Source organism: Thalassophryne amazonica, chromosome 13, assembly GCF_902500255.1.
Source record: "Thalassophryne amazonica chromosome 13, fThaAma1.1, whole genome shotgun sequence".
In the NCBI taxonomy this organism is placed as follows: Eukaryota; Metazoa; Chordata; class Actinopteri; order Batrachoidiformes; family Batrachoididae; genus Thalassophryne; species Thalassophryne amazonica.
Window position 1 is genome coordinate 74,446,038 of NC_047115.1, and position 20,535 is coordinate 74,466,572.

General features: G+C 41.4%; 1 protein-coding gene across 2 annotated transcripts in view; it reads right to left on the reverse strand.

Annotated features, from left to right (window-relative positions):
- The window catches only part of LOC117523519 (regulator of microtubule dynamics protein 2), a 143,139-nt gene that overhangs the window by 43,240 nt on the left and 79,364 nt on the right, over positions 1–20,535 (reverse strand). For both annotated transcript variants that reach the window (XM_034185075.1, XM_034185074.1), the window contains exon 6: positions 5,350–5,425. In XM_034185075.1, the coding sequence (XP_034040966.1) occupies positions 5,350–5,425 (76 nt within the window). The remainder of the gene's footprint in view (positions 1–5,349; positions 5,426–20,535) is intronic.

The window sequence follows — 20,535 nt, forward strand, 5'->3', positions numbered from 1 at the left end:
AAGAAAAACACAACCCAAACTTAAGCTTGCAAACAAAAGAAAAACGCTAACAGGACGACATGTAGGGATCAACACGCCCCAGAGGACATTCCGCCAGCTCCAGGAGTAATAACCACAGCCGAGGTCCCTCTGGGATCCAAAGTCACCCACGGGGACTCCCAGCGCCTCCCAGAGGACCGTTCCATCAAACCCCAGGAGACGCCCCCCCTCATGACTAACAGACCCAGCCCCGGCCGTCTATGGCTAGATGGACCCACAGCCCTTTCCCCCCCAGAGGACACCACAGTCACACCCTGAGGGCGGAAACTGGGGGGAAAAACAAAAGAAAAAAAAAACAAAAACATACAAACAAAACAACCCCACCCCCACCCCCTCGGCGCAGTGGAAACTGGAAGTACGTCCAGTGTCACCAACCACGACTATACGCCAGAAGTCAACCGGGAGGAGTGGAACAGCGGTAATGGCAGACGGCACAAAACGGCGCCACCCCTCCAACTTCCAAACCAGCCACCAGCTGCGGGTATATTCCACTGCCCCAAACCTCAGCTACGCCGATGGCATACGGCTCAAAGGCGCGTTGAAGCCGGAGGTGGAACAGGGAATCAACAAAAAAAAAAACAACACCCCGAACCCCCCCCCCCCCCCCCCCCCCCCCGGGTGCAGAGGTTACCTGGGAAACACCCAGCATAACTAAACTGCACCACTTCAGCAACGCCGACAACCTACGGCTCACACGGCTGGAGCCAGAGGAGAAGAGAGGGCACAACAAAAACAAAAAAAAAAACAAAGAAAAAAGAAAAAACAACCCAATTACCCCCCCCCCCCCCCATCACCCCACAGAGGACCGTCCCATCAAACCCTGGGAGGTGAAACCAAAAGAAATAAAAAGAAAGACTAACAGACTAACATAAAGTTACCTGGGTCCTTTCTATGCTCCAGACAGCCTGCACGGTCACGACCCCAGAACACTAATAGTGCAGAAAATCCCACCCAAAAACCAACTCAAAAAACCCCCACAAAAAATGAACCAACACAAAACTAATAAGTGACTTATACCGTTAAGCTCAAACAAATGGAACACACCTGTTCCACCTTAAGAGCTATAACGGTAATGTGACTCAGTCACCAACAGGGGGAGCCAAAGTGCTAAAAATAAAAAACCCCTTTGGTAACCGAGAAAACAACTCACGCTGCTTTCCCTGTGCGCAGCTACGTGTAACACACAACCAAAATGTGCTTCAACTAAATTACGCCGGAGCTTACACAACAGACGCAGTAGCTATCTTCACCCGGGGAGACGGGGCTACAACTGTAACAACAGGAAGCACAGCGACCCGTGCCACAGAACTCCGCCGTGCGCGTTCACCCATTAAAGACACACTCATGCAGCTCCCGTTTTACCTCTTATCCGGTCGAAGTGTGACGCGAAGCCGTCGCTATTCACACTCCACAACAACCCACGGATAAGGCAACACCACAGGAACACGGCTGCAAGAGAGCTCAAATCACTATTCAATAATCGGTTCTCCGACACGCACCATCCGGGCGGAGAGCACCCGCAACTGATCCGGATAACTTCTGACGTCTGCTGCCGCCTTCCCGGCGCAGTACCGCCTCTGATACCGCTGGGTCCGTGATGTATTGGCCAGAGACTACTGTTATGTGTCGGACGCAGTCGGAGTACCGACCAGTGTTTGAAGTAGGACCCAGCATAAAGGAAACAGAGCACGGTTCAAAGGATAACAGAATTTAATGACATAACAGTGAGTGCTTAATTAATAACAAATAAGTCCGCAGTCTGGCGAGGTGGAAGAACGGTGCGCTCCCAGCAGCACAAACGGTCCGGAGCCAGAACAGTTCGGACCCAAGGACCCCGCCGACACCCCCCAGGTGGCCGCGACAAACCGAGTCTGTGAAAGAAGAAACCATCATGTGAGTCCACCACTCCACACACAGAGAGACCACTCAAAGGTGTACATAAACAGCAAACACTTCCTGGCTTAATCACCAATCAGCTTCCCACCCTGCAGGCATGGAACACCCGGTTCAATTCTCCACTGCAGTGGAAGCTGATTAAACGACTAACATAACAGCTCAATATAATAAGGTGTGAGGGACACCACATTTACTGACTGTACTCATGTTAGTCACAAAACCTAAAGTACCTCAGGAAGTGTGCTGACGAGCGTGAGACCTCACCCCCTCCTCTTTCACAGACCATGGCATCAAACCTGGTATGGTCTCTGCGTCCATGATGATGAGATGGTTCTCTAAACGTCGATCTCACCCGTCTGGTCACAAGGTCGAGTCTCTGGCAAATACACACTGTGTACTCCAGACTTAAATGCAACCATGCCCCAATCCATATAGATGCACCACAGCTGTGAGTCCTGACGAGCTGCACATGACCAGCCTCAGGTGATCAGGGTGAGGTCCTAATAACTCAGCCACACGGCCACTCAGTCCTGAACGCATGCCACCTGGAAGGAAAAACAGAAGACAGAAAACAGAAGACAGAAACAAAAGCCAGCCAGGCACCCCAGCCACAACATGGCTGATGCAATCACACGTGATTCAAATCCATATGGTTTTTGAAAAAAATAAAAAGGTCGGATACCTTTAAATCAGAAGTGCCTGACTCCGTGGTATAACTCACAAACTCGTAGCTTAAAGCAGATAACCCGTAAGTTGGAGAGGAAATGGCGTCTCACTAACTTAGAAGATCTTCACTTAGCCTGGAAAAAGAGTCTGTTGCTCTATAAAAAAGCCCTCCGTAAAGCTAGGACATCTTTCTACTCATCACTAATTGAAGAAAATAAGAACAACCCCAGGTTTCTTTTCAGCACTGTAGCCAGGCTGACAAAGAGTCAGAGCTCTATTGAGCTGAGTATTCCATTAACTTTAACTAGTAATGACTTCATGACTTTCTTTGCTAACAAAATTTTAACTATTAGAGAAAAAATTACTCATAACCATCCCAAAGACGTATCGTTATCTTTGGCTGCTTTCAGTGATGCCGGTATTTGGTTAGACTCTTTCTCTCAGATTGTTCTGTCTGAGTTATTTTCATTAGTTACTTCATCCAAACCATCAACATGTTTATTAGACCCCATTCCTACCAGGCTGCTCAAGGAAGCCCTACCATTATTTAATGCTTCGATCTTAAATATGATCAATCTATCTTTGTTAGTTGGCTATGTACCACAGGCTTTTAAGGTGGCAGTAATTAAACCATTACTTAAAAAGCCATCACTTGACCCAGCTATCTTAGCTAATTATAGGCCAATCTCCAACCTTCCTTTTCTCTCAAAAATTCTTGAAAGGGTAGTTGTAAAACAGCTAACTGATCATCTGCAGAGGAATGGTCTATTTGAAGAGTTTCAGTCAGGTTTTAGAATTCATCATAGTACAGAAACAGCATTAGTGAAGGTTACAAATGATCTTCTTATGGCCTCGGACAGTGGACTCATCTCTGTGCTTGTTCTGTTAGACCTCAGTGCTGCTTTTGATACTGTTGACCATAAACTTTTATTACAGAGATTAGAGCATGCCATAGGTATTAAAGGCACTGCGCTGCGGTGGTTTGAATCATATTTGTCTAATAGATTACAATTTGTTCATGTAAATGGGGAATCTTCTTCACAGACTAAAGTTAATTATGGAGTTCCACAAGGTTCTGTGCTAGGACCAATTTTATTCACTTTATACATGCTTCCCTTAGGCAGTATTATTAGACGGTATTGCTTAAATTTTCATTGTTACGCAGATGATACCCAGCTTTATCTATCCATGAAGCCAGAGGACACACACCAATTAGCTAAACTGCAGGACTGTCTTACAGACATAAAGACATGGATGACCTCTAATTTCCTGCTTTTAAACTCAGATAAAACTGAAGTTATTGTACTTGGCCCCACAAATCTTAGAAACATGGTGTCTAACCAGGTCCTTACTGTGGATGGCATTACCCTGACCTCTAGTAATACTGTGAGAAATCTTGGAGTCATTTTTGATCAGGATATGTCATTCAAAGAGCATATTAAACAAATATGTAGGACTGCTTTTTTGCATTTACGCAATATCTCTAAAATCAGAAAGGTCTTGTCTCAGAGTGATGCTGAAAAACTAATTCATGCATTTATTTCCTCTAGGCTGGACTATTGTAATTCATTATTATCAGGTTGTCCTAAAAGTTCCCTAAAAGCCTTCAGTTAATTCAAAATGCTGCAGCTAAAGTACTGACGGGGACTAGAAGGAGAGAGCATATCTCACCCATATTGGCCTCTCTTCATTGGCTTCCTGTTAATTCTAGAATAGAATTTAAAATTCTTCTTATTACTTATAAGGTTTTGAATAATCAGGTCCCATCTTATCTTAGGGACCTCGTAGTACCATATCACCCCAATAGAGCGCTTCGCTCTCAGACTGCAGGCTTACTTGTAGTTCCTAGGGTTTGTAAGAGTAGAATGGGAGGCAGAGCCTTCAGCTTTCAGGCTCCTCTCCTGTGGAACCAGCTCCCAATTCAGATCAGGGAGACAGACACCCTCTCTACTTTTAAGATTAGGCTTAAAACTTTCCTTTTTGCTAAAGCTTATAGTTAGGGCTGGATCAGGTGACCCTGAACCATCCCTTAGTTATGCTGCTATAGACGTAGACTGCTGGGGGGTTCCCATGATGCACTGTTTCTCTTTTTGCTCTGTATGCACCACTCTGCATTTAATCATTAGTGATCGATCTCTGCTCCCCTCCACAGCATGTCTTTTTCCTGGTTCTCTCCCTCAGCCCCAACCAGTCCCAGCAGAAGACTGCCCCTCCCTGAGCCTGGTTCTGCTGGAGGTTTCTTCCTGTTAAAAGGGAGTTTTTCCTTCCCACTGTAGCCAAGTGCTTGCTCACAGGGGGTCGTTTTGACCGTTGGGGTTTTACATAATTATTGTATGGCCTTGCCTTACAATATAAAGCGCCTTGGGGCAACTGTTTGTTGTGATTTGGCGCTATATAAAAAAATTGATTGATTGATTGATTGATACTTTTCTAACAGACCTCATATATATATACATATATATATATATATATATATATATATCTGTGTGTGTGTGTGTGTTTGTTTCTCTTCAGTAATCTATCAACTTACTTCACATGTTCTTCTCTTAAAATAACATAAAGCTAACATGATTTTGACAACTATAACATCAAAGGACCTTTGGTATCTGTTCCCACGTGAATAAGTTCAGCTTTTGTTAAAATTAAGCTGTCCCCTCCAGTAGTTCAAAACCCTCTGCAGCGGGAAACCCCATGCTAACCCACTGGGTCAGACTGCCCCAACCCAAAGTCTGGCAGCCAATAACTTACCTTAAAGATGTATCCATTCTTTATCTTGTTCTGCATTGTGTCATAGTCTGCCATAATTCCACATATGATGGCATACCTGTGAAAGGGTACAGACTGATAACATAGCTGTCTACTATGAATAACACCAATGGTGCACTAATGACGCACTAATTAATACACAGACAGATAAGCGATCAGGTGGAGGAAAATCAAAGCAATTTCAGCAGCGGATCTGTAAGTCATCATGACACTGAGGGGTTATAAAACAGAGAATTGATCAAAGACTGTGACTATGTTTTTATACATGAAGGACCAATGAGATCAAAAGTATTCTGTAAGCGCCGTCTCACATGCTGGTGCCGATGGCAGGTGAAATGTGCAACTGTGTGTGTGTACTGAGATGTCTGCTAAAAAATAGGGTCAAGAAATCCTGAAGACATTTGGACAAAGAAAGAGTCGTTTTGACCAAATATGGGGAAAATGGCATGAAATAGTACATTGAGAAGTGTGCAAAATGTCATTTTTGGCCCTTTTGGGGAACATGGGAGGCCCTCAAAATCATTCAAAGGCAATAAGATTTTTTTTTTTGTCAAAGCTAGTTTTTTCCAACTTCGCCTTTTGGCTAAAATAAAGCACTTTCTCAGTAGATGTGATCTTGAGACAGCCATTCATGCTTTCATCAGCTGCAGACTTGATTATTGTAATGCACTTTATTCAGGCATTAATCAGTCGTCTCTTGCACGTCTCCAATTGGTGCAGAATGCTGCTGCTCATCTTTTAACAAACACTTTTAGACGTGAGCATATTACGCCCGTCTTGTACTAACTCCACTGGCTTACAGTTCGTTTTAGAATTGATTTTAAAATTTTAATGTTTGTTTTTAAAGCTATTTATGGCCTTGCACCTCCCTAGTTGTCTGAAATTTTAACTTTGCGCACTTACAGTAAGTAGGACATTAAGGGCATCTGGTCAGCTTTACTTAGATGTTCCAAGGTCAAGATATAAACGCTGGGGTGACCATGCTTTTGCGGTAGCTGGCCCCAGACTGTGGAACGAGCTACCTCTTGAGTTACGTATCATTCCTGACCTCGCACTTTTTAAATCTAAGTTAAAGACTTATTTATTTAAACTGGCTTTTAACACTTAGTGGGGAGGTGACATGTTCTGTTTTTTTTTTATGTGTTGTTTTAAAATTTTATTCTATATGTGTTTTATTTTGTGAATTTGTGTTTTTAATGTTAAGCACTTTGGACACCAGTCGGTGCTGTAAAGCGCTTTATAAATAAATGTTGACTGATTTTTTTTTTTTTTTTGTCTGTAGGCAGTCTCCCATGGAATATTTATGCAAAATTAGAGAGTAGTTTCATGGATAGATTTTCAGCAGTATATGGAAAAGTGTGAAAAATGATATTTTGGCCCTTCTGGGAGCACCTGGGGGGGCTGCAGGGATTCAATCAGAAAGTAATCTTACCATGACTAGATAGTGACACAAGGGATGTCCGTATCAAATTTAATATAAATCCAGTGAACCAGTGAAAGGGTTTTGAGATGGCAATTTTTTAAGATTTCTTTGGGGGGGGGGGCAAAGAAACCCCCCCCCCCCCCAATAAAACAAAACTGCACCTTTCAGAGTGGCCTTTTATTGTGGGCAGTCTAAGGCACACCTGTGCACTAATCATGGTGTCTAATCAGCATCTTGATATGGCACACCTGTGAGGTGGGATGGATTATCTCAGCAAAGGAGAAGTGCTCACTATCACAGATTTAGACTGGTTTGTGAGCAATATTTGAGGGAAACGGTGATATTGTGTATGTGGAAAACGTTTTAGATCTTTGAGTTCATCTCATACAAAATGGGAGCAAAACCAAAAGTGTTGCGTTTATATTTTTGTTGAGTATATATATATAGGATCAGCATAAACAAATAAATAAAAGTGCGTGTGTATGTGTAAAATAAAGATTAGTTGTTTGACGCAATACAGGGAAGGGAATGTTATGTGTCTATTCTTTTGCAACATTTTCATTTTCATTGTGTGAAGCATTTACAGGAGATGGGATGTGAAGGTGAAGAGGTGTGTCTAGCCTCAGGGTGATGTTTACTGCTACTGATGTTTACCCTCTGCTCTTCTCCAACATGAAATACTATCTCTCTTGACAGCCTCAAGCAAAAAAGGAAAATATCAAGGAAAGGAGGAAATGTGGGAGGAGGCACAACATGACAGGGAAGATGAGAGGAAGACATAACATTTAATTACACAAGGTGAGGTTGTGTTTTTATAGTGGATTCCAAAAATCCCTCACTGGGCTGGGCAAATACAAAAGGGCCAACGTGTCAGCTGCTTGACCGAAACAGTACAGTGATTTCAGCCTTTAAAATCAAAGGCCTCTTTCAAAGACACAGAGGATGAGGTGGGACACTAAGTAAAAACTAACACAGAAACAAAAGAAGGACCTTGAGAAATGCAAGGTCAACCCAGTGACTGAAGTGAGAAGATTAGTCCCCGTCAGAAAGACAGTGTTTTCTGGCAGACATCAGATTTGTGGGTGCATGCCAGGTGTCACCAACGATGGCCCACATTACAGTGACACCAACAGCAAGATGTGAAGACTGTACCCAGTTTCCACAGCTACTGAAATGGTGACAGTAATCATGGCTGCTGCAGTACAGCCATATATTGAAAATTTAAACTTGTCTCTGGCAAGTTCAAAGCTAACCATGCCCATATGCTGATCTGCACTGCCGCAGGTTCTCAGGCTAATCCCCAAGGTCTCTGTATCAACAGAGAGGCCCTATGGTCATTGATTTACATGGTCTGAATTCACACAGATAGATCACTGAAAACAAGCTCATAAACACAGCCTGTAATACACAAATTCAACCACGTCAACCCACTGCCAGCCCGCTGAGACTACACAAAAGCACAGAAGAACCTTGTGTAATCCAAAGCATGCATGTGGCTGTAAGTATGCTCACTCACACATTTATACACTCACAAAGCTCAGTGTATCGCACGGTGAACTGCAAGGGTTTGCATTTCGCAAGAGCATTACTAGAAAGCTCAGACATAACAGCAGCACATTACTGCAGCACTTTTCGCTGAAACATGAGAGGAAAGAGGCAGCGGCGTCTATTCTGACATACTCAGGGATTTAACATTTTATGGGTTAACTGTGGACAGACTGCTGACATTCATTTCAATATTCAGTAGTGCTCCCTGACTTAATATATCCAACTTCAAAGAAATACTCACCCACACCTCCTGAGAATAGAACAAAGCCTGGGTGCATGACACAGTGGAAAAGTATGTGAAAGCTCCTGTGAAGAGATGACTACATCTCACACATCACACTGATTTATCACTTAAGGTCAATGCACAGACAAAACGGATTCTTTTTATTTGTTGTTATTCTTTCATAATTGTTTTTTTTTTACTTGTGAGGAGAACCCTTTCAGGCCAGTAAATTCCTATTTGTTTGGCCTGGCAAGTCATCAAACAGTTGCATGAATTAATTTTTAATGTGTTACTTAAAGTTATGTGCTGCCACCTAACGCACCTGTGTTATATTGTCAATTTGTGGAGTCTTCTTTCAAGTTAGCAGAAGCAATTTTGATACAGCCTGGGCCTGTGATGGTCAAAAATCTTACCTGTGTAAAATTCACTATGGAGTCCCTGTGAAGCATTCAAAATCTAACCGTTATTAATTAATTCAGTTGATAAAAGAAGGAAAAATAGCCTCAGTATCACAAGCAGTCCCTCTCAGCCAAACCTTTAGTTGAAGGTGTGAGATGTCTGAACTGGAACAGTTAAAAAGGCCTATGTGTTGGAATGGTGCCAATCCACAAAACATTTTACAGTTTTGAACTGTGCAACTGACAGAAGAAAATTTAAAAAGAGATGCTGAATATTTTCGTGAACGCAGAATGTTTGAAAATCAAAGAAAATATCAGAGCATGACCAAAATCAATAGGCATGTGTAGATACTTAGCATGAACATCAACATCATCATAAAAAGTGGTGATGAGTCATGGTGTTTTTGAATTAATGAATGGAATATGAAATTCAAAATGGATGTCAGCCGTCACCTTGGTGAGTGTTCAATGGGTGTCTTCCTCTGTCTACCAAAGACCTACCACAGAAATTTCTGACTAATTACTCAAGTGATTCTTCAGTTACCATCTGAAAATTAAATATAAAATGGCTGTTAAGGGAATAAAAAAGGAGCCATATGAGCCAAACAAAAGGGGCCTAAACAGGATGCGCTCAAACAAGTGCTCAAACCTGGTAGTGTACAACCCCAATTCCAATGAAGTTGGGAGGTTGTGTAAAATGTAAATAAAAACAGAATACAATGATTTGCAAATCCTCTTCAACCTATATTCAATGGAATACACAACAAAGACAAGGTATTTAATGTTCAAACTGATAGACTTTTTTGTTTTTGTGCAAATATTTGCTCATTTTGAAATGGATGCCTGCAACACATTTCAAAAAGCTGGGACGGGACAACAAAAGACTGGAGAAATTGACGAATGTTCAAAGAACACCTGTTTGGAACATTCCACAGGTGAACAGGTTAACATCCCACCTGCGTGGAGTTTATCATTATCATGATCGTTGGTCAATATAATGCAAAAGAAAGAAAACAAAAGCAGTGACCATATGATATTAGCCAGAAAATGAACTGTTTGAGAAAGACTGTAAATACTGGCAGAGGGTGTTGTCATTTGTTTTGGGTTTTTTTTTTGGGGGGGATTATTGTCATCATTTTTGCTCAAGCAAGCTGAAGAAATGTTCTCCTCATGGATAATGTAAGATGTGTGTGTGCCGCAGCATTTGCATCAAGTGAAATTATCATCAAATCAAATCAAATCAATTTTATTTATATAGCGCCAAATCACAACAAACAGTTGCCCCAAGGCGCTTTATATTGTAAGGCAAAGCCATGCAATAATTACGGAAAAACCCCAACGGTCAAAACGACCCCCTGTGAGCAAGCACTTGGCGACAGTGGGAAGGAAAACAAACTCCCTTTAAACAGGAAGAAACCTCCAGCAGAACCAGGCTCAGGGAGGGGCAGTCTTCTGCTGGGACTGGTTGGGGCTGAGGGAGAGAACCAGGAAAAAGACATGCTGTGGAAGACAGCAGAGATCAATCACTAATGATTAAATGCAGAGTGGTGCATACAGAGCAAAAAGCGAAATAAACATTCAGTGCATCATGGGAATCCCCCAGCAGTCTAAGTCTATAGCAGCATAACTAAGGGATGGTTCAGGGTCATCTGATCCAGCCCTAACTATAAGCTTTAGCAAAAAGGAAAGTTTTAAGCCTAATCTTAAAAGTAGAGAGGGTGTCTGTCTCCCTGATCTGAATTGGGAGCTGGTTCCAGAGGAGAGGAGCCTGAAAGCTGAAGGCTCTGCCTCCCATTCTACTCTTACAAACCCTAGGAACTACAAGTAAGCCTGCAGTCTGAGAGCGAAGCGCTCTATTGGGGTGATATGGTACTATGAGGTCCCTAAGATAAGATGGGACCTGATTATTCAAAACCTTATAAGTAAGAAGAAGAATTTTAAATTCTATTCTAGAATTAACAGGAAGCCAATGAAGAGAAGCCAATATGGGTGAAATATGCTCTCTCCTTCTAGTCCCTGTCAGTACTCTAGCTGCAGCATTTTGAATTAACTGAAGGCTTTTCAGGGAACTTTTAGGACAACCTGATAATAATGAATTACAATAGTCCAGCCTAGAGGAAATAAATGCATGAATTAGTTTTTCAGCATCACTCTGAAACAAGACCTTTCTAATTTTAGAGATATTGCACAAATGCAAAAAAGCAGTCCTACATATTTGTTTAATATGCGCATTGAATGACATATCCTGATCAAAAATGACTCCAAGATTTCTCACAGTATTACTAGAGGTCAAGGTAATGCCATCCAGAATAAGGATCTGGTTAGACACCATGTTTCTAAGATTTGTGGGGCCAAGTACAATAACTTCAGTTTTATCTGAGTTTAAAAGCAGGAAATTAGAGGTCATCCATGTCTTTATGTCTGTAAGACAATCCTGCAGTTTAGCTAATTGGTGTGTGTCCTCTGGCTTCATGGATAGATAAAGCTGGGTATCATCTGCGTAACAATGAAAATTTAAGCACTGCTGTCTAATAATACTGCCTAAGGGAAGCATGTATAAAGTGAATAAAATTGGTCCTAGCACAGAACCTTGTGGAACTCCATAATTAACCTTAGTATGTGAAGAAAATTCCCCATTTACATGAACAAATTGTAATCTATTAGATAAATATGATTCAAACCACCGCAGCGCAGTGCCTTTAATACCTACGGCATGCTCTAATCTCTGTAATAAAATTTTATGGTCAACAGTATCAAAAGCAGCACTGAGGTCTAACAGAACAAGCACAGAGATGAGTCCACTGTCTGAGGCCATAAGAAGATCATTTGTAACCTTCACTAATGCTGTTTCTGTACTATGATGAATTCTAAACCCTGTTGATCAATTATTATATCATTTACTAACAGGGACTTAGAAGAGAGAGATCTAATGTTTAATAGACCACATTTAACTTTTAGTCTGTGGTGCAGTTGAAGGTGCTATATTATTTTTCTTTTTGAATTTTTATGCTTAAATAAATTTTTGCTGGTTATTGGTGGTCTGGGAGCAGGCACCGTCTCTACGGGGATGGGGTAATGAGGGGATGGCAGGGGGAGAGAAGCTGCAGAGAGGTGTGTAAGACTACAACTCTGCTTCCTGGTCCCAACCCTGGATAGTCACAGTTTGGAGGATTTAATAAAATTGGCCAGATTTCTAGAAATGAGAGCTGCTCCATCCAGAGTGGGATGGATGCCGTCTCTCCTAACAAGACCAGGTTTTCCCCAGAAACTTTGCCAATTATCTATGAAGCCCACCTCATTGATCATGTGATGTAATCTGAGGCAGCCATATATCACCCAACCCCTGTACTTCTTAAATGGCTTCATCAACTCTGCCAAAATTTTCATCAACAACCCATTACATCTACACTGCATGTCTTTAACTCATTTGGCATATGTCATGTATCTTCACAGCTTTTCCAAAGCTAATAAAAATTTAAGTTATACATCATTTGTGGATCTTTTATGTTCAAAATATGTCTGCAGTCAGATAAAAAGAAAAAAAAAAATCAGTGGTCCTAAAATGGGGCATACAATAGTGGAAGGGTTAAAAAAAAAGAAGCTATTTATTCATAGAGGCTAAATAAAGCACTCCCAATAACTAGTTTCAGAGTTTCAGGTGTAGAGAAGAAAATGACGGCCATTGAGGCTAATAACATTTGCAAATTATAAGCAGGAAAGCAGGTGACAACTTTTTTCATGACATCAGTAGGCTAAGTTAACAGTTGCCTCAGACACAAGCTCCCAGTTGTTACACTACTCCCTTGTGCAAATGTGGTTTTTAACTACTTTGCCCTGTCCATTCAAATTAGACAACATTTCTGATGGGATTAAGAACCTTACAAATTCCATTAGTGGATATAGGATTAGAATTAAGCATTCTTAAACCTGTTCCTCTTAATTAATTAAACCAACACGGCCTTCTATTTCACTTGAAATCTGAAGTGCTACGGCATTTGTGTAGGCCATTAGTTAAACAGAGCAAAGAGGACTGCTGATCTATGCAGGCATTATGGGTCCATTTTCCATGAGAAAAGTACAATGGGCCTCATGTATCAACGTGCGTACGGCTATATTTGAGCGTATATGGGGCTGCGCTACTTGGCATTTATCAATGTGGTCGTTGGCGTACAGTGCGCTGAAAATATACACCAGGTCGAGAGGTGGTGTAAATTATACACCAAAATGAACCAGCGCTGGAATCCACATAAAAATGAAAATTATCAACATGATAAACAGTACCATTATACAGATCAATGCATATGTTACATAAATAACACTTTCCTGATTATACTACATAATAATTAATACAAATCCCGCTTTTGCGGGATTGTTGGTCTAGAGCACGATCCGTGGCCACAGCGCTGACCGCAAAGAAAGCGCTGCTCGCCTTTTTCTCCAGACGTCGAGCCTGGAGCCAGAGCAGCGCTGAGCTTAACTTTATGTGGTGTGATCGTTTTAGACAATGAAATTGATCATTACAACTGTAGTGTTGTCATTCCCTTCGCCCGTGCTGCAATCAGGTTGTGTCGTCTCCGTTCGTTTGTCACAATAAAATAAATAAAGAAATACATTTTAAGAATAACGAAATCTGAAAAATTAGGCGTGTCTTATTAATTGAGCGAGCAAATATCCACATGTCAAGAATTATTGACATGTGAAAAGAGAATACAGTGGTCCCTCGCTATAACGCGGTTCACCTTTCGCGGCCTCATCGTTTCGCGGAGTTTTTAGTCCAATTTTGCATGCCTTTTTTTTTTTTTTTTACAGTGTTCTGTGTTCTGCGTGTCTGTTTATAAGAATCTTCTCGCCCAGAAGAAAAAAGAGCGCCAACAACTACTCATAACTGTGTTTGTCACTCGGAAACAGACACCTGCAGCCAGGTGTGAGTGGAAAAAGGCGCGGCGCCAGGACGAAGAGGCGCGATCTGTGAAATACTGGTCAGTCACTATTAATAATTTCTTATGTGTCCAACCTCGTACGTTGATCGTTAAAATTAAATTCATTAGTTCTAAAAGCCATCATAATTATTTATAGGAAAACGTTCTATTTTTATTTCTCAAACAAATGTTTGGGCCTGAAAACAGGTTGGTCTTATTTTTCTACTAAGGTTTGAACTTTGAGAGTGTTTACACACGAGAGAAAAGTGAGAAAATGTTCATGCCTGATTGAGAAAGTGTATAAAGTGGTTTTACAGGGTTTTTACAGCTTTAAAACATCTATAATAATTGTAAAAAATAATGCTGACTACTTCGCGGACTTCGCTTATTGCGGGCTATTTTTAGAACGTAACTCCCGCGATAAACAAGGGACCACTGTAACACTTTTTTGATTATACTACAAAACAATTAATACGACGGCCGCTTTTGACGCTCTATTGGCACGCGTGGTGATTGGTGGAGTTCTTTTTCTTTGCCGTCTACCTGGCTTCCATGTTGTAAAATGAGGGTGTGTCTGAAGCGGAGTCTGAATATTTATGGGCGTGTTTATCATAATTACGATTGTTTTCACCCGCCGCATTTATCAAGGTCACGTCAAACGTACACCGGAAATGGGCAGGTGCGCACTGCTTGATACATGTCACGGCAACTTTGGTGTACTTCAAATTTACACCGTAAATTTACGCCACAAGTGCGCAACGTTGATACATATGGCCCAGTGTGAGCACAAAAGTACTCCTTGATTTCAAGTAGCTATAATAACAAAAGTTATTGGAATGTGTTTATAAATATGGTGACCACAAATACATTCACCCAAAAACTTTTTCTCATCCGCAGAATTTCTGTGCATCCCTTGATCATGCCATACATTTCGCTGAGAGCCTGTACAAAGATGGATCATTGCATCGATGTTTGCCAAGTAACGGACAGGGCACGAGTCAAGTGTCTGGGATACAAACATGAAACTTTATGATATCATGCAAATGTAGCCACCAATATGTAAGAATATTACAAAAATCGATGCGATATAATCTATCTTGGTTAATAGCCACTGTAAAAAAAGTAAAATATCCATCAGCATCAAACAAGATGCAGACGAAGAAAATGTGTAAGAATATTCCAAAAATTGATGCCATATAATCTATCTTGGTTAATAGCCACTGTGAAAAATGTAAAATATCCATCAGCATCAAATAAGATCCAGACAAAGAAAATGTGTAAGAATATTACAAAAATTGATACTTTATAATCTATCTTGGTTAATAGCCACTGTAAAAAAAAGTAAACTATCTATCAGCATCAAATACGATCCAGACAAAGAAAATGTGCAAAAATATTCCAAAAATTGATGCGATATAATCTATCTTGGTTAATAGCCACTGTAAAAAAAAAAAAAAAAAAGTCAAATATCCATCAGCATCAAATAAGATCCAGACAAAGAAAATGTGTAAGAATATTCCAAAAATTGATGTGATATAATCTATCTTGGTTAATAGACACTGTTTAAAAAAAAAAGTAAAATATCCATCAGCATCAAATAAGATGCAGATGAAGAAAATGAATCAAAGCAACCACATGCAAGCAACTTGTAAATCTGGGTTAGAGTCCCACTCACATCACCTATCTGAGTCAGTCTATCCAGCTGCAAATGTGCACCAGTGGGCACCACATTGGCTTAGTGGTTAGCACTGTTGCCTCACAGCAAGAAGTCCTGGAATAACTTCCCACCTAGTCCCTAATATATATATATATATATATATATATATATATATATATATATATATATTAGGGATGTGAATCGTACAACAACTCACGATTCAATTCGATTCAGATTCTTGGGGTGACAATTCAATTCAGAATCAATTTTCGATTCAAAGAGCTCTCAGAAATAGTTATATTAATTAAAAAATGTTTATGTTTAAGAAAATGCAGCTTTACAAGGTTAATCAAGTGATTCTAGATGTAAATTTACTTATCTGCTTTGCTCATTCGGAGTTGGCTGGCAGTTTAGCGAAGCGCTGGTCAGTAGTTGGCAGATACTGCTGCTTTTAGCTCCGGGTGATGGCGTAGCATATGGGCTTGCGGATTTGAAGTGTTTCCGAATTACTTGACTTTCATTTTGCAGATTTTGCACACTGCATAAGTCATGTCAAGCTCCTTCTTACGCAGCAAATAATTTGCCTTCAGCAAAGATGGTGCTGGCTGAATTCGCTCTTTGTCCGCCATGCTAAGCTGCAGCTCACGAATGTTTGAAGCATGCCAGACCCTCCCCTCGGGGGGATGCTATAGTACGGAAGCCGTTGCCTGACAAACAGTACACGCAGCGAGTAAGCAAGAAAATGTAAAAAAAAAAAAATGCTTTTTAAAAATCAATTCTTGGACATTTTGGATCAATTCAGAATCGTAATAAGACATGAATCGATTGTTTCCGACACCCCTAATATATATATATATATACACACACACACACACTAGCTGAAGACTCTGCAATAGAGAAGAATTTTAGCCGTGTCAAAGTATATTTCATGTCACTTTAGTTAAGGTGTTGTAAGTTGCATTGCGTTGTGTGTATGTTGTCATCATTAATTTTCATAGAGCAATTTGTGACATTCATGAGACTCAAGCAAATGATGATAAAAGGTGATAGCATGCCATATCACTGCAATGCTATGGCATGCCGTACACAGTAGGTAAATTTTAATTGAAAAAACACGCGCCTTAACTTGCACGCGGCACACGCTGACACATGGACGCTTTCAACCTAAAGGCCCCAGTGACCTCTCCATTGGTACCCCTTGTCACCACAGCAAGTTTGGTGTCAGTTGCTTAATTACTGTGGCTGTGCATAGCGGAGCACGTCATGAATATATAAAGCTGACCGTGTGTGTGTGTGTGTGTTCGCACATGTATGCTTTCAACCTAAGGGCCCCAGTGACCTCTCCATTGGTGCCCCTAGTCACCATTACTATGGCTGGGCATAGTGAATACACACGCACACAAGCACTCACAGTCAGGTTTATATGAGGTCTGTTAGAAAAGTATCTGACCTTTTTATTTTTTCAAAAACCTGACGGATTTGAATCACGTGTGCTTGCATGAGCCAACCTTGAACCTTCGTGCACATGCGTGAATTTTTTCACACCTGTCGATTGCGTCATTTGCTTGTAAGCAGCCTTTGTGTGAGGACTGGTGTAGTCTCTCTGCGTTTTTTCCTTCCAAGGAAAAGGACGGAACGACTAGAGCAGCACCGCATCAAATTTTGCCAGAAACTGGGCGACAGCCAGGTGGAAACCATTCGGATTATTCAGACGGCTTTCGGTGACGATCCTATGGGCATCACACAGATTAAGGAGCGGTACAACTGGTTTAAAGACGTCCGCACAACGGTGGAGAGCGAGCCGCGCTCCGGGCGGCCATCAACATGCTGAAATGACCAGATCATTTCCAAAGTGAATGCTGTAGTGATGCGGGACCGTCGTGTGACTATCCGAGAAATTGCGGAAGAGGTGGACATCAGCACTTTTTCGGCACATTCCAATTTGGCCATGAAAAGAGTTGCAGCAAAATTCATGCCAATGGCTTCGGCACGAAGCTGATGGCGGAGCAAAAGCGTCTTCATGTTGAATTCTCACAGGACATGTTGTGACATGCCCACCGCTTCCACCATTCGGAAGATTCAGACGGCTTTCGGTGGCTTTTCAATCGTGTGACTATCCGAGAAATTGTGGAAGAGGTGGGCATGTCACAACATGTCCTGTGAGACTTCAACACGAAGGCGCTTTTGGAAATGATCTGGTCATTTCAGCATGTTGATGGCCGCCCAGCGTGCGGCTCTCTGGATCTTGTGAGTCCACTGTGTAATCCCACTCGTTTGTCTGCAGTGTGTGAAGCTGAGATTGTATTTTACTTGTGTTTTTTGTGGTTGTTGTAATCTGTTTTGTGCTGCCCTCTTGGCCAGGTCACTCTTGAATAAAAGTAGCCTCAATGAGTTTTTACTTGGTTAAATAAAGGACATTGACTGACTGATTAATTGAACAGTGTGCAGTTGGTCTGGTAATATAAACGAAGTGTGTGCCATTTGGTGCAAAAGTTTGATTTTGGTAATGCTATATGCAGTTTTGATTGCAGTGCTTTATTTTGCAGGCTATATGAGGTATTTTGTAGTTTGAGTATGCGGTTTTGTCAACTGTGTTAAGTACAGTAAAACTCGCCGAAACCGTATGAATGGATACTGGATGTACCATGCCAAATTTCTCCTAAGGGAGACAATTCATAAAGAACTTTGAACTTTGATACTCGCCCTCACTGGACAAAAGCAAAGGTCCCAGTGTTTTTGTGTGGCTTTCCATGTAATAAACACTGTATATACTATATTTTGTGTTACAGATTTTCACTCACATCGGACAAAACGTTCCATCCCATCGCAATGGATTTCCATGAAAAACCCCTCACGTGTATTGGACAGAGCAATCTGGGTGTGCCCAGTAACAGAGGTACAAAATAAAGTTCAGCACTGACACTAGTCGATTCAAGAAAAGTGGGCACTGTAGTTCCTTGATTAAAAGCCCAGGCGTTTATTTTTTCAAACCATGCTCAGACCGGGTGCCTAAATGAGGCAGGCCATAACTGTAGATGCTACTGTAGATGTCCGTGCTGTCTATCTTGTGCTGTGCTACTGTGATATTGTTGCTGTCTGTCCTGTGATGTGCTATTGTGTTTACTGTCTGTCTTATGTACAATAGGGCTGCCACAAACGACTATTTTGATAGTCGACTAGTCAACGATTATTTTTGCGATTAGTCGACTAGTCGGATCATACATAATTTCCTAAATTAAGGCCTGCAGAATTTTCCATGAAACATCAGGGGATGAAAACATGAACATTTTCAAATCAATGACTATTTCTTAGACTTCATTTACATCAATCATTCAGAAATACAAACAGTGTGGTACTTTATAGTAAATCTGTGTCAGGTAGGCAGTTCTCAAAAAGTAAATGTCCATTCTGGAAGGAGACAAGTGAGGGAAGCCACCAAGACACAACTCTGGAAGAACGTTTGGCTTCTGTGAGTGGACAAACTGAGTGCAACATTTTTATTTTATCTTCATTTTACATATAGTCCCAACCTTTTCTGATTTATGGTTGTTTCTGTTGCATTTCTAAAATTACAGAACTACTATAAAGAAAAGTGTGAACATTTTATTGTGTTTTAAAACTTTGTGGAGCAAATGCAAACACCAAACTCTTATGAAGAAATAAAAAATACACAGACGTGCAGGAAAACTCTGATATAAACTGAACAGAACAATGCAGGCTGATTTGACTCCCCATAATTTTTTGTATAAATAAATCAGAATAAAATAAGAGGTAATGTTATGTGGGCCGCTGAAGAGGAGGTACTGCTGGCCCACCACCACCAGAGGGCGCCCTGCTTGGAGTGCGGGCTCCAAGCACGAGAGGGCGCCAGACCCAGAAGAAGTGACAGCTGTTACTCATCCTCAGCTCCAGCTGTCACTCATTCCTCATCATCACCATCACCATAAAGGCCGGACTGCAACTCCACCTCCTCGCCGAGAAATCAACTACCGAAGAGGTAATTTTCTCTGCTGACTCATATCGTTGAGTGATAATCTGAACTTCTTTTGCAGCCGTTATCCTGTGGTGTTTGTCCTTATCTGTGGGATTGGCGTTTGGTGTGACAGCGACGCCTTCGCCTCACACCCCAAACCAGATAAGTGGTTTAAACAGGAGCTGCACGAGTGTGTGATTGGAGGTGGAGGTGCTCCCTCCTAACTGAGTGCAGACTGTGGATTACTGAGTGTGCGGATTCACACTCATTCATCTTGTCTTTGCTTTCTGCCAGCAGTACCAGGGTCGACAGCCGAAGACAGAGGCCACCTGGGGACTCGGGACTTGGCGGCTCCGGTGTTCTTCAGACCGTTGGTGGTGGAAGCCGTGTGGGACGCAGCTCCTCTCTCGTCGGGGGTCTTCTATCTTCGAGCCTGCCCACACGTCACCTGGTGTTAATTGACTTTACAAATTTTGTGTGTTTAGTTGTGTGTTGTCACAACATTAAATTGTTACTTTTTGGCTTATTCATTGTCCGTTCTTTTGCGTCCCCTGTTGTGGGTCCGTGCTACGACACCTTCCCAACAGGTAACTCACTTTGAAATTAATAAAACATATAGCTGCAGCTTATAACAACTTTGAAAAATAACAAAAATCAGCAGCTTGTATTTTTTATTCCGACTCCAGTTCATTTTAGTGTGATGAAGTCATTTTTAAAAGTCTCATCAGTCATGTTTTGTGCTTGAACACTACATTAAGCTTAAGACTGAACAAATAAATACCTTTGGAAAATAACAGCTGTTAAAGTTCAGAGTTCCCGCCTGCTTTTTGTGATCTGTGCGTCTGAACATCTCTGCAGCTTCTCCACAGCAGGGTTTTTTTTAACCCGTGTATGCTCCGTTCATTTATTTATTCTCATTTTTAAGGATATTTAACTGTTTATTTCATCTCATGATCTCATAAATTCAGTATACGATGCGCACATGGTGTGAACAGGACGGTGCAATCAGAACTGCACGAGTAGAGAA